This window comes from Pristiophorus japonicus, chromosome 2 (assembly GCF_044704955.1).
Source record: "Pristiophorus japonicus isolate sPriJap1 chromosome 2, sPriJap1.hap1, whole genome shotgun sequence".
Lineage (NCBI taxonomy): Eukaryota > Metazoa > Chordata > Chondrichthyes > Pristiophoridae > Pristiophorus > Pristiophorus japonicus.
Window position 1 is genome coordinate 309,667,786 of NC_091978.1, and position 13,886 is coordinate 309,681,671.

At 45.0% G+C, this 13,886-nt stretch overlaps 1 protein-coding gene across 4 annotated transcripts in view; it reads right to left on the minus strand.

The window, feature by feature from the left end:
• The window catches only part of pdgfc (platelet derived growth factor c), a 392,811-nt gene that overhangs the window by 62,465 nt on the left and 316,460 nt on the right, over positions 1–13,886 (minus strand). For all 4 annotated transcript variants that reach the window (XM_070871706.1, XM_070871696.1, XM_070871726.1 and 1 more), the window contains one exon: positions 7,142–7,343. In XM_070871706.1, the coding sequence (XP_070727807.1) occupies positions 7,142–7,343 (202 nt within the window). The remainder of the gene's footprint in view (positions 1–7,141; positions 7,344–13,886) is intronic.

The window sequence follows — 13,886 nt, forward strand, 5'->3', positions numbered from 1 at the left end:
ATGATTTTTTTTTATTTTAGAAGGCAGTTCCCCTTTAACGGCTCAAGACTGCTTTCTAAAATGACAGACTAGCTTTAAGAAAATGCTGCCTTGCTCTTGGGACACTACGGCCACATCACATTGGGCCTCCTGCTGAGACTACCGCCTGAAACAGCATGCTGCACAGTAGGTTCTGCGCTCTAATCATTTAAATCAGCAGGCAGCACCAAAATAACAGTGCTACCTACGATCTCTTTACAGGCCCGAGTTAACTGCGCTCCGTGGTGGCACCGCACATTTTCCCACGTTATCGGATTTCTAGGCCTCTGTCTTTGAACCCACAAGTACATTTGTCCTTTTCCAGTGTTGTAACAGTATCTTTGATCAATATTGCCACAGCCTCCATTTTTTCCTTCCCTATCTTTCCTGAATACTTTGTAGCGAGAATATTAAGATCCCAAAACCTCCACTTGTTTGAGACAGGTCTCCCTTATTGCCACTATATCATAATCCCACATGGCAATTTGTGCCTGAAGCTCAACAACCCTATTTACCATGCTCCATGCATTAACACACATGGGTGCCGAAATTTACATCCGCCCGAAACGGGTCGCACCTTCCACTCATGAAATGTTTTTTCCACCGTGACGGATGAGGTCGCCTCTTTCGGTAAATTTAGCTCTTTGTTATTTTTTTTGGAAGCGGACCGGAAAACGGTCATAATGGGGATGGAAGTGGGGTGCTAAGTACTCTACAGGGGTGGAAGTGGAGGCGGGATGGAGTCTCCACCGCTGTCAGTCAGCAGCGGAGTGGAGATGACGTTATGACACGTGTGCATCACCACGCTCTCCCCTTCACTTAAAGGGGAGAGCCTTTGGCATTTTGAAACTTCGGTCTGCTGGGCCACCAGGGAGGGTTTCGGCCGGGCTAGCGGCCTGGCACCCAAGAGGAGATTGCCAGGCTGCCTGTTGGCGGTCAGGCCAAACCCGGGGGCATAATTGTTGGCCCAACCTGGCAGTCGGCCGACAAAAAAATACATGGCGGCCGCGGCAGTGCACCCTCCCCTTGAAGGGCTGCCTCGCTGCCGTAGCTCACAGAGTGAAAGCAAGGTGCACCGACAGAAAAAGCTGTCGGGGGAACCACACGGCGGGTTAAAGATTTTTAGAGCTAAATTTTGCGGGAGGTGCAATGGAGGTGCATAGGATTGACTGTGCGCCCTTTGATAATGCACTTAGGATGGTCGGCAGCAGTGGGGCGGAAGTGGGGACCGCCAGAAAAACCCGCCGAGCTAAATTTCGCTGGCGGCAGCCATTGGACTGGAAGTCGGTGGCCGCTCGACTCCGCCGCCTGGCCGGCATTTTTTGGCGGTAAGAGGGCCTTTTGGGGAGCTGAATTTCGGCCTCATGCAAGCCAAACTCATCCTGGTCTGCTTCATATTTCCCCCCATCCCCCGTACGATCACTCCTCATTCTGAACTACTCTTTAGTCTAATACTAGTTGTCTCCCCCAGCCCTTTGAGCATCTTGTTCCTCCTCTCTAATGCTTCATCCTGATGCCCCTCCCCCACTGCACTCGTTAACCTCCCCGCAAGGACATGGATCCCAACCTGTTCATCTTGTGCAGGTCTCTCCTGCCACAGAACTTGTCCCAATACCCCAAGAATCTGAAACCTTACCTCCTGCACTATTTCTGCAGCCATGCACTAACCTGCCTTATCTTACTGTTCCTGTACTCATTAGCACATGGCACTGGGAGTAATCCAGAGATTACCGTTTTGAAGTCCTGCTCTTTAACTTTCTCCCGGGCTCCTGAAACTTTGACTCCGGGAGCTCAAACCTTTTTCTTCCTGTGTCGTTGGTTCCGGCCGTTCAAGTTTCCCTCACAGAATGTTCGGCATCCCGTCTGTGATATCCTTTTCCTTGACAACAGAGAGGCAACACACCATGCGGTACTCATTTTTGCAATTCCAGAAATGCCTATCTATCCCTGACTATTGAATCCAATATAACCACTGTATTTACTGTGCTCTCCTTTCAGTTCTTGCCGCATGGTGCCATATTCCTGGAGTGTTCCTGCACTGCCTGCCTGTTCTCTGTTCCTTTATTTTCCAATGAAGGCTCAGTTTGGTACCGAGGCTTCCTCTCATCTTGCATACCTGAGATAACATAAGAACATAACATTTTGGTACATCAATTAATAATGGATTCCTTCCTTTCCCACTTTCCTTTGTAACTCCTTGCCTGCCTCTGTAGGCTTTTCCAGCCCCAGGACATCGCTGCAGGAGTTCCTCAGGGCAGAGTTCCCCAAATATCTTCAGCTGCTTAATCAATGACCTTCTCTCCATCATAAGGTCAGAAGTGGGGATCTTCGCTGATGATTGCACAATGTTCAGTTCCATTCGCAACTCCTCAGATAATGAAGTAGTCTATGCCCGCATGCAGCAAGACCTGGATGATAGTCAGGCTTGGGCTGATAAGTGGCAAGTAACATTCGCAAGACACAAGTGCCAGGCAATGACCATCTCCAACAAGCAAGATTCTAACCACTTCCCCATGATATTCAATGGCATTACTATCACCGAATCCCCCACCATCAACATCCTGGGGTCACCATTGACCAGAAACTTAACTGGACCAGCCACATAAATACTGTGGCAACAAAAGCGGATCAGTGGCTGGGTATTCTGTGGCGAGTTTCTCACCTCCTGACTCCCCAAACCTTTCCACCATCTACGAGGCACAAGTCATTTGCCTTGTCTGGATGAGTGTTGCTCCAACAACATTCAAGAAGCTCGACACCATCCAGGGCAAAGCAGTCCGCTTGATTGCAACCCCATCCACCACTCTCAACATTCACTCTCTCCACCACCGGCGCACTGTGGCTGCAGTGTGTACCATCTATAAGATGCACTGCAGCAACTCACCACGGCTTCTTTGGCAGCGCCTCCCATACCCGCAACCTCTACCACCTAGAAGGACAAGGGCAGAGAACGCATTGGAGCACCATCAACTGCAAGTTCCACACCATCCTGACTTGGAAATATATCGCCGTTCATTCATTGTCGCTGGGTCAAAATCCTGGAACTCCCTCCTTTACAGCACTGTGGGAGTATCTTCACCACACGGATTGCAGCAGTTCAAGGCTGCGGCTCACCGCCATCTTCTCAAGGGCAATTAGGGATAGGCAATAATTGCTGGCCTTGCCTGCAAAGCCCACATCCCTGAATTAATTTAAAAAAATCACTGGAACTGTCACATTCACATTCTACAGCCATAATAGAGAACACCAGTCTGATTAATAGACACAATGATAACCTCATGCTTTAAGCAGCTTGGCAATCCTTATTATGATTCTGAATCTTCACATGACTATACTACAAAGTATAGCTGATACTAGATATTTCTAACTTCCATGCTGTGGGATCTCTTTCGCACTGTGTGCGGCATGTTTTGAATGATATTTAAATTACAGTCTAAGAATGTGAGACCGTACTGGGAATTGATAGATAGTTTATCAAAATAACATGATCTAAATTGCTGTTGAGTGAACATTAATCGCCAGTAGAGGAGCGCATTCTAAAAATGTAATTTAAACTTCATAAGAGATACTGCACAATGCTTTATAAAGGGACCACACATTGTACGAAGTCTGTAGCAATGGAATACACAAGTTCTATTTTAAAATAGTAATCTTGATTTAATTAAAGCACGCTGTTACCACTTTATGCGGTAGATCTTAACTACCGGCTAGCTGAGTGGTGATCGCTCAATAGTGCTGAAATGAAGGGTGCAGGGGCAGCCTGCTGGCTCTGGGTCACCATAATATCGGGCAGCAGGACTGTGCTCTTGGCCAGAATAAGGTATCATTGCTGCTCCTTCGTCCCATGAAAATAAACACAGGCTCACCTGTGGGATTCTATTTGGCTGGACTGCCAGCTGAAACTGGACAATGTGTATATGGTGCAAACTTCGCCCAGTACTTACCCCAATGGCAATTGGGAGAATACATTTCCCACAGGCCCTGCTGAGTTTGAAAGCAGGGCTTGATTTTCATGGGAAACCTCTGCTTCCCATCCGCAGCCGGCCAGATTAAGAAACTGACTGGCTGCGGCCGGCTTGGCCTGTGGCACTCGGCCGCAGAGAGGAGGGAGGGATCTTGCGGTGAGCGGAGGAGCACAAGGAGATTCAGGAACAGCACGGGGTGTAGGGAGTGGTGGGAACTGTTGCAGGCCGGGAGCAGCACACGGAGGGAGCCTGGAATGATGAGGAGCAGCACAGCAGATGAGTTTTGGCAGCCGGAGGAGCGAGGGGAGTTAGGGAATGGTCAGAGTAGTGGGGGACAGAAAAGATTGGGGACCGGAGCAACAGATCTGGAGCCGGAGAAGGGGGGTTTCAGAGCATATTAGGTCAGGAGGAGCACATAAAGGGTGAGGGGGGAAATGGCGGGGGGAGAGGAGGCAAACGACATTCGATTGCCGGAGGAGCATGGGGGGAGGCCTTGTGTGGGGGATCAGAAGCTTGGGGGTCTCCAATCATGATGGGGATGGGTGTTTTAGGTATGGGTGCTGATTCAGGAGGTAGGCATAAAGCCACTTAACTCTTGGATCCAGCAGTCCCCACCTCACTTTAACTATCGGGTTTCACGAATTATGTGAAACCCATCCTCATGCAGTTAAAAACAAAATGGAGGTGAAAAAGGAGGCTGTCAGCCTCATTATATTTAAATTGACATGCCACCCCCTTGGAGAGGGTTAGTTGCCCACCCTATCCTGCCCCACATCCCGCCTCCGTTAAAACCGGAAATGGCCAGGTTGGAGGCGGGTTCAGGTCGGGAATCCCATTTTTAACAATTGAACTATCCCCATGCTCCAAACACACCTGCTTTTTGGGGTTAAAATTCCGGCCATTATCAGTAATGATATTGGTACATACATTGTACTGGATCTTTGAAAGAGGGCAGTCATGCTTAGTCCCACATCCCCGCTTTTTCAATTTTCAAGATGAATTTTGCCTCAAGTAAACTGGTGTGTTTTTTAATTCATTCTTGGGTTGTGTTTCTTTTTAATTCATTCTCGGGTTGTGGGTGTCACTGGCAAGGTCGGCATTTAATTCCCATCCCCTGTTGTCCTGAGAAGGTGTAAGCGAATATTCTTCTCTCGTGTTTCTGACACAAATAACTGGCTCACGAAGAGTCAACAGTGTTGATGTGCGACTGGAATCACATATAGGCCAGACCGAGTAAAGTTGGCAAGTTTCCTTACCTAAAGGACACGAGTAAAACAGTTGGGTTTTTATGACAATCCAGCAGCTTCATGGTCACTTTTTACTGACAGTAGCTTTTTATTTCCAAATTTTAAAAACTGAATTCAAATTCTCAAAGTGCCATGGTGGGATTTGTACACATGTTCTCTGAATTATTAATCTAGGCCAATGGATTACTAGTCCAGTAACATAACCACTACACTGTCATACTCATACGTAGAATCATAGAATCATTGAATGGTTACAGCACAGAAGGAGGCCATTCGGCCCGTTGAGCCTGTGCCGGCTCTCTGCAAGAGCACTTCAGCTAGTCCCACTTCCCCACCCTTTCCCCGTAGCCCTACAAAATGTTTTCCTTCAGGTACTTATCCAATTTCCTTTTGAAAGCCACAATTGAATCTGCCTCCATCACCCTGTCAGGCAGTGAGTTCCAGATCCTAATCACCTGCTGCACAAAAAAGGTTCTCCTCTTGTCACCTTTGATTCTTCTGCCAATCACCTTAAATCTGTGTCCTCTGTTTCTCAACCCTTCTGCCAATGGGAACAGTTTCTCTCTATCTACTCTGTCTAGACCCCTCATGATTTTGAACACCTCTATCAAATCTCCTCTCAACCATCGCTGCTCTCAGGAGAACAACCCCAGCTTCTCCAGTCGATCCACGTAGCTGAAGTCCCTCATCCCTGGAACCATTCTTGTACATCATTTCTTCATCCTCTCTCTGGCCTTCACAGCCTTCCTCAATTGCAGTGCCCAGAATTGAACACAATACTCCAGTTAAGGGTGAACCAGTGCGTTATAAAGTTTCAGCAAAACTTCTTTGTTTTTGTACTCTGTGCCTCTATTTATGAAGCCCAGGATCCAGTATGCTTTTTAACTGTTTTTTCAACCTGTCCTGCCACCTTCTACATACACCCCCAAGTCTCTCTGTTCATGCACCCCCTTTAGAATTATATCCTTTAGTTTACATTGCCTCTCACCTCGTTCTTCCTGCAAAAGTGAATCACTTCACACTTTGCTGCATTAAATTTCCTCTGCCATGTGTCCAGAATGGCAAATGAAATTCCATCAGCTGTCTTTGTCTTCTTGAAATCTATCACTATCCTCCTCACTGTTCACTATACTTCCAAGTTTTGTGTCATCTGCAAATTTTTAAATTATGCCCTATACACCCAAGTCTAAGTCATTCAGATATATCAAGAAAAGCAGTACTCCTTGTACTGACCCCTGGGGATCACCCTGTCTGTCTGTAAATATTTATTTTGGAGGTCATCAAGATTGTTAGATACAGTATTCAATTGTTACCTATTCCAGTACTGTGTCCTTTTATAAGCATTTATTTCTACTTATTCAAGATTTCATTGAACAGACAGTTCTAACTCTGCATTATAGTGTGTTGCTCTGCTGACATCAGCAACATACTCTGTTGAATACCTGTTAGGTTGGCACATCCATTGGATATAACCAAATTTGTAATAGTGACTCATAAGAAACTGTTCACAGAAATTAGTTTATTTGCTCATACGCCGGTCGTAAACCCCTGTTGTATCTATTGTTTATGGAGCTTATATTTGAAATGCAAACTCCAGGGAACCTTTACAGCAAATCCAAAATGGAATTATTTGTAGCCATGAGCCTCATTTAACAACTGATCAATACTATGCTGAAGGAATCTCCAAGCAGCATGAGTCACTACTCAACCTATTAGAAGAGTCTTATTGCAATTTGAAACATAGACTGAATTTCAAAAGTGCAAAACATCTTTAACTAATTTTTAATGAACCTTCTACTTAAATCAAAATCAGGAATAACTTCCTTTGGAATAATTCTTGCCGAAGCACCATCATTGCACATATAAAAAAAGGTAATGATTGGAAGACAGAAAATGAAAGAGAACACTTGCCTCTGGATTTTCTACCATGCACATAAGCCTTTCCGAGCATCTGCCAGGTTGGTTTGTACAAGTCTTCCAAATCCAGTTGCCACCGCTCTGGTTCCAAGTACTTGATCAGCTCTTCTAATGTGTCAAAGCCTGAGAGAGCGTCATTTAAGCCATCCAATGATAGAGGAGATGGTGGCACTTCTGTTGGACTTTCAAAGTGGGCCTGTATTAAAATCAAATTGAATACAATGGTTAGAAGTATATGGTTCTTTCATTTTAATTTTAATTTGACACTTTTTATAACTTTAGTACTGGTAGAAAATTTGCAGGATAATGTAAGCTTGAATTTCAAGACTCCTTTAGTACAAATCAAATCAAGTGCAATCCACTGAACAAGAGACTGCTGAGTCTTCCCTTCCTCTAACAATCAGAGAACTTTGTCATTATTTCTACTGTTGTTGACCAAGAGTTTTCACATTGGCCACAATCAGCAATCCTGCCGCAAATTGCGCTCAAAATTGCGCTAGTTTTCCGAAGTCAAGGTACAGTTCAAGTTTCTGCTCAAACTCATTCACATAATCACAAATATAAAATCTTCCATGAACCAGCACAATCGGGCAGCGTTTTAGAACATCATTTTTTTTCACTGCATTAAAAAGTATTCCTTAATATATTTAAGAGTATGTCTTGGTGCAGTTTTATTAATACAGCTGGAAATGGGTTTATCACAAAAAATAAGCATTTTAATTACTGTTTAGTCCACTAACTGTGAGTAACCCGGTTTTAAATAACTCAAAATGACCATAAATAAAACTATACTGGCAAGCAAAGACAACCCTGGCTACTATTCTCCAATGCTAACCGTCTTTCTTAAACCCCTTTCCTCTGTCTCCATCACACTCACCTCCAACAACAAGTGTGAGGGGCTCATGAACCTCTTTGTCTCAAAGATTGAGACCACCCCATCAGCTGCCTCTGCAAGTCCCCTTCCTTCCCCTAGCCCTCCAGGCCAAATTTCCTCTGAGGTCCCCCCCTGCCCTAGCCCTGAACTCGCCTCTCTCTCCAGTTTCTCTCTGATCTCCCCTCTTGACCTCTCCACGCAGATCTTGTCCGTGAGATGCACTTCCTGCTCCCTTGACCCTATTCCCACTAAACTGCTGACCACCCAACTTCCTTTTCACATGTTAGCTGACATTGTCAACAGTTCTCTCTCTTCAGGTACTGCCGCCTCGCCTTCAAATCTGCCATCATCATGCCTCTCCTCAAAAAAAACAACCCTTGAACGACCATGCTTGCAAGCTACAGTCCCTTCTCCACCCTCCCTTTCCTCTCCTAAGTCTACAAATGTGTTGTCACCTCCCAAATCCGTGCCTATCTTTCCTGGAACTCCATGTTTGAATCCCTTCAATCTGGTTTCCGCCCTTGCCACAGTAACAAGATAGTGACAAATCAATGTGACAAATCCGTGATGCCCCATCTATGTCTGGGGGGAAGGTCAGGAACTTGTTGGGGAGAAGGTCATGATTTCAGGGGGAAGAACTTGGGGGGAGGGGGAGAAGGTCAGGAACTTGGGCCGGGGGGGTGGGGGGGAGGTAAGGAGGTCAGGGACTTGGTGGTGGGGGAGGTCAGGGACTTGTTTGGGGGTGAGAGAAAGTCTTAACCTGCGAGTGTGAGCCCTGTCTGTTCCAAGTGAGCTGTTCTGTTTGGAGTCGGCAGTCAGAATGACTCGAATTATATTTTGTAAAATAACTAATTCCGTAGGAAGAGATGATCTGATTACACATTCCAGAGAAACTGCTGAGTGTGTCTTGTCCTCCACGGGGACCAAACAGAACTTTGGTGTTGTGAATAGACACGTGCATTTTTTAAAGCAGTGCAAAAGATCACGGAAACTCCATTTGTTCTGAACGTAATTTGCGTTTGTAATTCCTCAATCTTTTGCACTGGTTTGGCCAATTTGGGCGAAAAGTAAAACTTAGCGGAAACTGTACTCCACTAACTCAAGGACCAATTCTATTCTAGGCCCAATACTATTCCCCACCGTCTCCCTTCCACTCCATAATAAAATAGTAGCAGGTATCGTGTATTCCTTTGTTTTCCATGAAGATGATATTTCACATTTCTGCACAAAGAAAATGAAAAACTATGGGGGCGAAATTTTCCAGCGCCCCATTTGAGGGCGGTAATCGACTCAGGGCGGGACTTTCTGCACCCGGCATGGAAGTCCCGCCCCGGCTGCAAAATTGTGGTTACCACCCCTCACAGCAAGTGGTGCGCAATGTCGCAAGCTACATGTTCTGTTGGGGCGGGTTCGGGGGCGCTACTCAGGCACATTCGTCAGCGCTATGCGGCTGCTCCACGTAGCTTTGACGCATTTCAACGCCCCATCCCTTCCATTAAAGGGGAAGGTCATTGCGCACTCTACCGGGCCTCTGATGGTCTCCACTGTGTGGCACGTTGCCGAGGCCACAGCCTGGCAACCAAATGGAGCGCCAGGCTGCACGATGACGGCCCAGACCACACCAAAGATACACAGAACGGGCCGACCGGTGAATCAGATGGGAAAAAAATGGCGGTGCCTGGCGCTCTCGACCTCCCCTTTAACTCCCACCCTGCGAATGGATGTCGGCTCGGTTCACAACCGGCGAGGTTGGCACTGACACTGCATGCGGCAGCCTCACAGGGCGTTGGCTAATTTCTGATTTGGGGCGAGAGGGGGTCGCCGTGCATGACGATGTCATCGCCGGTTGCGCGGTGGCCCGGGATGCTACCAGCATGGCACGGCTTTACCGTGTTGTCACCTCCGCTAACTCCCGCACAATTTCATGGGAGACGATAGCGCCTCCAACACCCTCCCCGCATGAAAACAGCTTTGCGCCCCATTAGCGTCCCTGGATGCACTAATGGGAGGCGCAAGACAGGGCAATTTCAGCCCCCATATCCTCTCACCACTAGATTCCAGCTAACCTCTCTATTGTACCCTTTCATATCTCTTTATTTTTTATCAATAGTGTTATGGTCTTTGCTTCTTGAGCTTTCCTCTCTTGCTTCTCTAAGCTTTTAAAATTAACATTCCACATATTCTTCCATCTCCTGGCATCGTCACTGCATTGAAATCATGCCTTGTCACACATACTCATATTCTGAAACAGGCTACTGAACTATCCAAATTAGGGTCCTATGCCAGTTGTAGGATCTCCACTGCAATTGCTCCATCCACTGCCAGCCCCTTCAAAGGCCCCTCATCCTCCCCCAACCCCAGGATTGGCGCTACCACCAAGACCCATCCTGCCGGCCAGAAAAGGAGGGAGCCAGCCGATTTCCTACCCTCTCACAACTGCAGAGCCACCATGGGGCAGACACAGCTCAGTGACAGCAGTCAAATGAGGCCCAAACCGAAAATAGTTCGAGCCCATAGATGTTAGCAGGATGCCGCAGGGATCAGTGCTGGGACCCCAACTATTTACAATCCATATTAATGACTTGGAAGAAGGGACTGAGTGTAACGTAGCCATGTGTGCTGATGATACAAATATGGGAGGAAAAGCAATATGTGAGGAGGACATAAAAAATCTGTAAAAGGACATAGACAGGCTAAGTGAGTGGGCAAAAATTTGGCAGATGGAGTATAATGTTGGTAATTGCGAGGTCATGCACGTTGGCAAAAAAAAATCAAAGAGCAAGTTATTATTTAAATGGAGAAAGATTGCAAAGTGCTGCAGTACAGCGGGACCTGGAGGTACTTGTGCATGAAACACAAAAGGATAATATGCAGGTATAGCAAGTGATCAGGAAAGCCAATGGAATCTTGGCCTTTATTGCAAAGGGGATGGAGTATAAAAGCAGGGAAGTCTTGCTACAGCTGTACAGGGTAATGGTGAGGCCACACCTGGAATACTGTGTGCAGTTTTGGTTTCCATATTTACGAAAGGATATACTTGTTTTGGAGGCAGTTCAGAGAAGGTTCACTAGGTTGATTCGGGAGATGAGGGGTTGACTTATGAGGAAAGGTTAAGTAGGATGGGCCTCTACTCATTGGAATTCTGAAGAATGAGAGGTGATCTTATTGAAACGTATACGATTATGAGGGGGCTTGACAAGGTGGATGCAGAGAGGATGTTTCCATTGATGGGGGAGACCAGAACAAGAGGGCATGATCTTAGAATAAGGGGCCACCCATTTAAAACTGAGATGAGGAGAAATTTCTTCTCTCAGAGGGTTGTAAATCTGTGGAATTCGCTGCCTCAGGGAGCTGCAAAAGCTGGGACATTGTATATATTTAAGAGAGAAATAGACAGTTTCTTAAACGATAAGGGGATAAGGGGTTATGGGGAGCGGGCGGTGAAGTGGAGCTGAGTCCATGATCAGATCAACCATGATCTTATTGAATGGCGGAGCAGGCTCAAGGGCCATATGGCCTGCTCCTGTTCCTATTTCTTATGTTCTTATGTTCTTATAATTGAGAAAACATGGCTACCCTGCTAACTTTGTGGCCATTTCAAGCGGAGGTTGCAAGAGGAAAGGAAGACTGAGGGAGATGAGGTCCTCTCCCAGGTCCTTATCTCAAACAGTCTTTTCCTCTTACAATCTTCAGGCAATTAAAATCGAACTTTGCTTTCCACAGCTCATTGCTTTTAGATCTGTCTAATCTATCTTTTCTTCAGCTCTGATGCTGTCCTGCACAGCAGTTTAAATCCATCATCTAGGTTTCTCGATCATAACAACAACTTGCATTTATATAGTGCCCTTAACATAGCAAAACAACCAAAAGTGCTTCACAAGAGTTTATCAATAAAAATTTGACAAAAATAGATGAACTCGGCCTCAAAGAATGTTGAATCTGGTTTTCCTAAGTGATGTTTCAAGCTCTTCTCATTGCTGACTTCTCATCACCGCCTCAATGATGTCCCAATTCTACTGAAAGCAGCCTCATGCCCAGTTCTCCCTTGGCTTGGTGGCAATATTTCAGCAACTTCCATTCACTTCGATTGAAAAGATAATCGGGCACAGCGTAAAATAGGTTGCTGATTTGCTATCAGTATTTCAGACTACCACTAAAACCAAACATCAGCTCCAAAGATTTTTAACAAGATTAAATTTTGACCCAGTCTGACTGAATGCAGGAAAGCATCTTACAACATTATTCACTAGAGCGCTGATCTTTACTTAAAAAGCAGATACATATTGCAGTGATGTTACCATTTATTATGCGGCTAATCACATAATTTCACCAGCTCGTTAGATCATAAGCAGAGTTAAAGATTATATAAGATACATAATCAAGATAGGTTCTTAAGCCTAGTTTAAAATGTGCCATATGCTGATGCAATCTAAGTCTCTTCAATGCTGAGATTATGGCATTTGAACTGAGTAACTGATGTTTTAAATCTACCACTAAAAAGATCTCCGATGTACAATGAAACAAATTACAGAAATATTTCATACAAATGTTAACTCTTCGATACTCAATTAAAAAGCTTTGCCTGGAATTTCCGTGGGGATCTCGTCATAGGAACAGGAGTCGGCCATTCAGCCTCTCGAGCCTGTTTCACCATTCAATGAGATCATGGCTGATCTGTGACCTAACTCCATATACCCACCTTTGACCCATATCCCTTAATACCTGTGGTTAATAAAAGTCTATCAAATTCAGATTTAAAATTAACAATTGATCTAGCATCAATTGCCATTTGTGAAAGAGATGTCCAAACTTCTACTACGTGTAGAAGTGTTTCCTAATTTCATTGCTAAAAGGTCTGGCTCTAATTTTTAGACTATGCCCCGTGGTCCTAGACTTCCCAACACACGGAAATACTTTCTCTATTTACCCTATAAGTTCCCCTTAATATCTTGAAAACTTTGATCAAATCACACCTTAATTTGTGTAATTTCTCCTCGTAATTTAACCCCTGAAGTCCAGGTATAATTCTGGTGCGCTCCCTCCAAGACCAATATATCCTTCCTAAGGTGGGGTGCCAGATTTGTTCACAGAAATCCAGATGAGGTCTAACCAGGGCTTTGTATAGCTGTAGAATAAGTTCTACCCCCCTTGTCTTCTAGTCCTCTAGATAGAAAGGCCAGTATTCATAGAATTATAGAATGGTTACACCACAGAGGAGGCCATTCAGCCCGTCAATTCCATACCAGCTCTCTTCAAGAGCACTTCAACTAGTCACACTCTCCCGCCCTTTCCTGCAAATTTGTTTCAGGTACTTATCCAATTTTCATTAGCCTTTTTGACTATTTTCTGATTATGACATTTTAATGATCTATATACCTGGACTTTTTGGATTTCCACTGTTTTTAGCTTTTCACCATTTAGAAAGTACCCTGCTCTATGCTTTTTAGGTCCAAAGTGGTTGACCTCACAGTTGCTTTCACTGAAATCCATTTGCCACAGTTTTGCCCATTCACTTAATGTATCAATTTCTCTTTGTAATTTCATGCTTTCATCAACACTGCCGACAATGCCACTATCGTTGTGTCATCACCAACTTTGGATATGTGGCTTTCTATCTCATCATCTAAGTTGTTAATAAATACAGTGAATAGTTGCCATTTGTTTCTTCATTACTGTTATTTTGCTTACGTTAATTTCGTTGAGTCCCTGTCCCTGATACAATATTAGTTTCCTTGGGATTTCCGTCATGCTATCCTTTTCCTCTACTGTAAATGCTTATGCAAAGTAATTATTCAACATGTCTGCCATTTCCTTATTATCATTGACAATATCACTGCTTTCATAGAAACATAGAAACATAGAAAG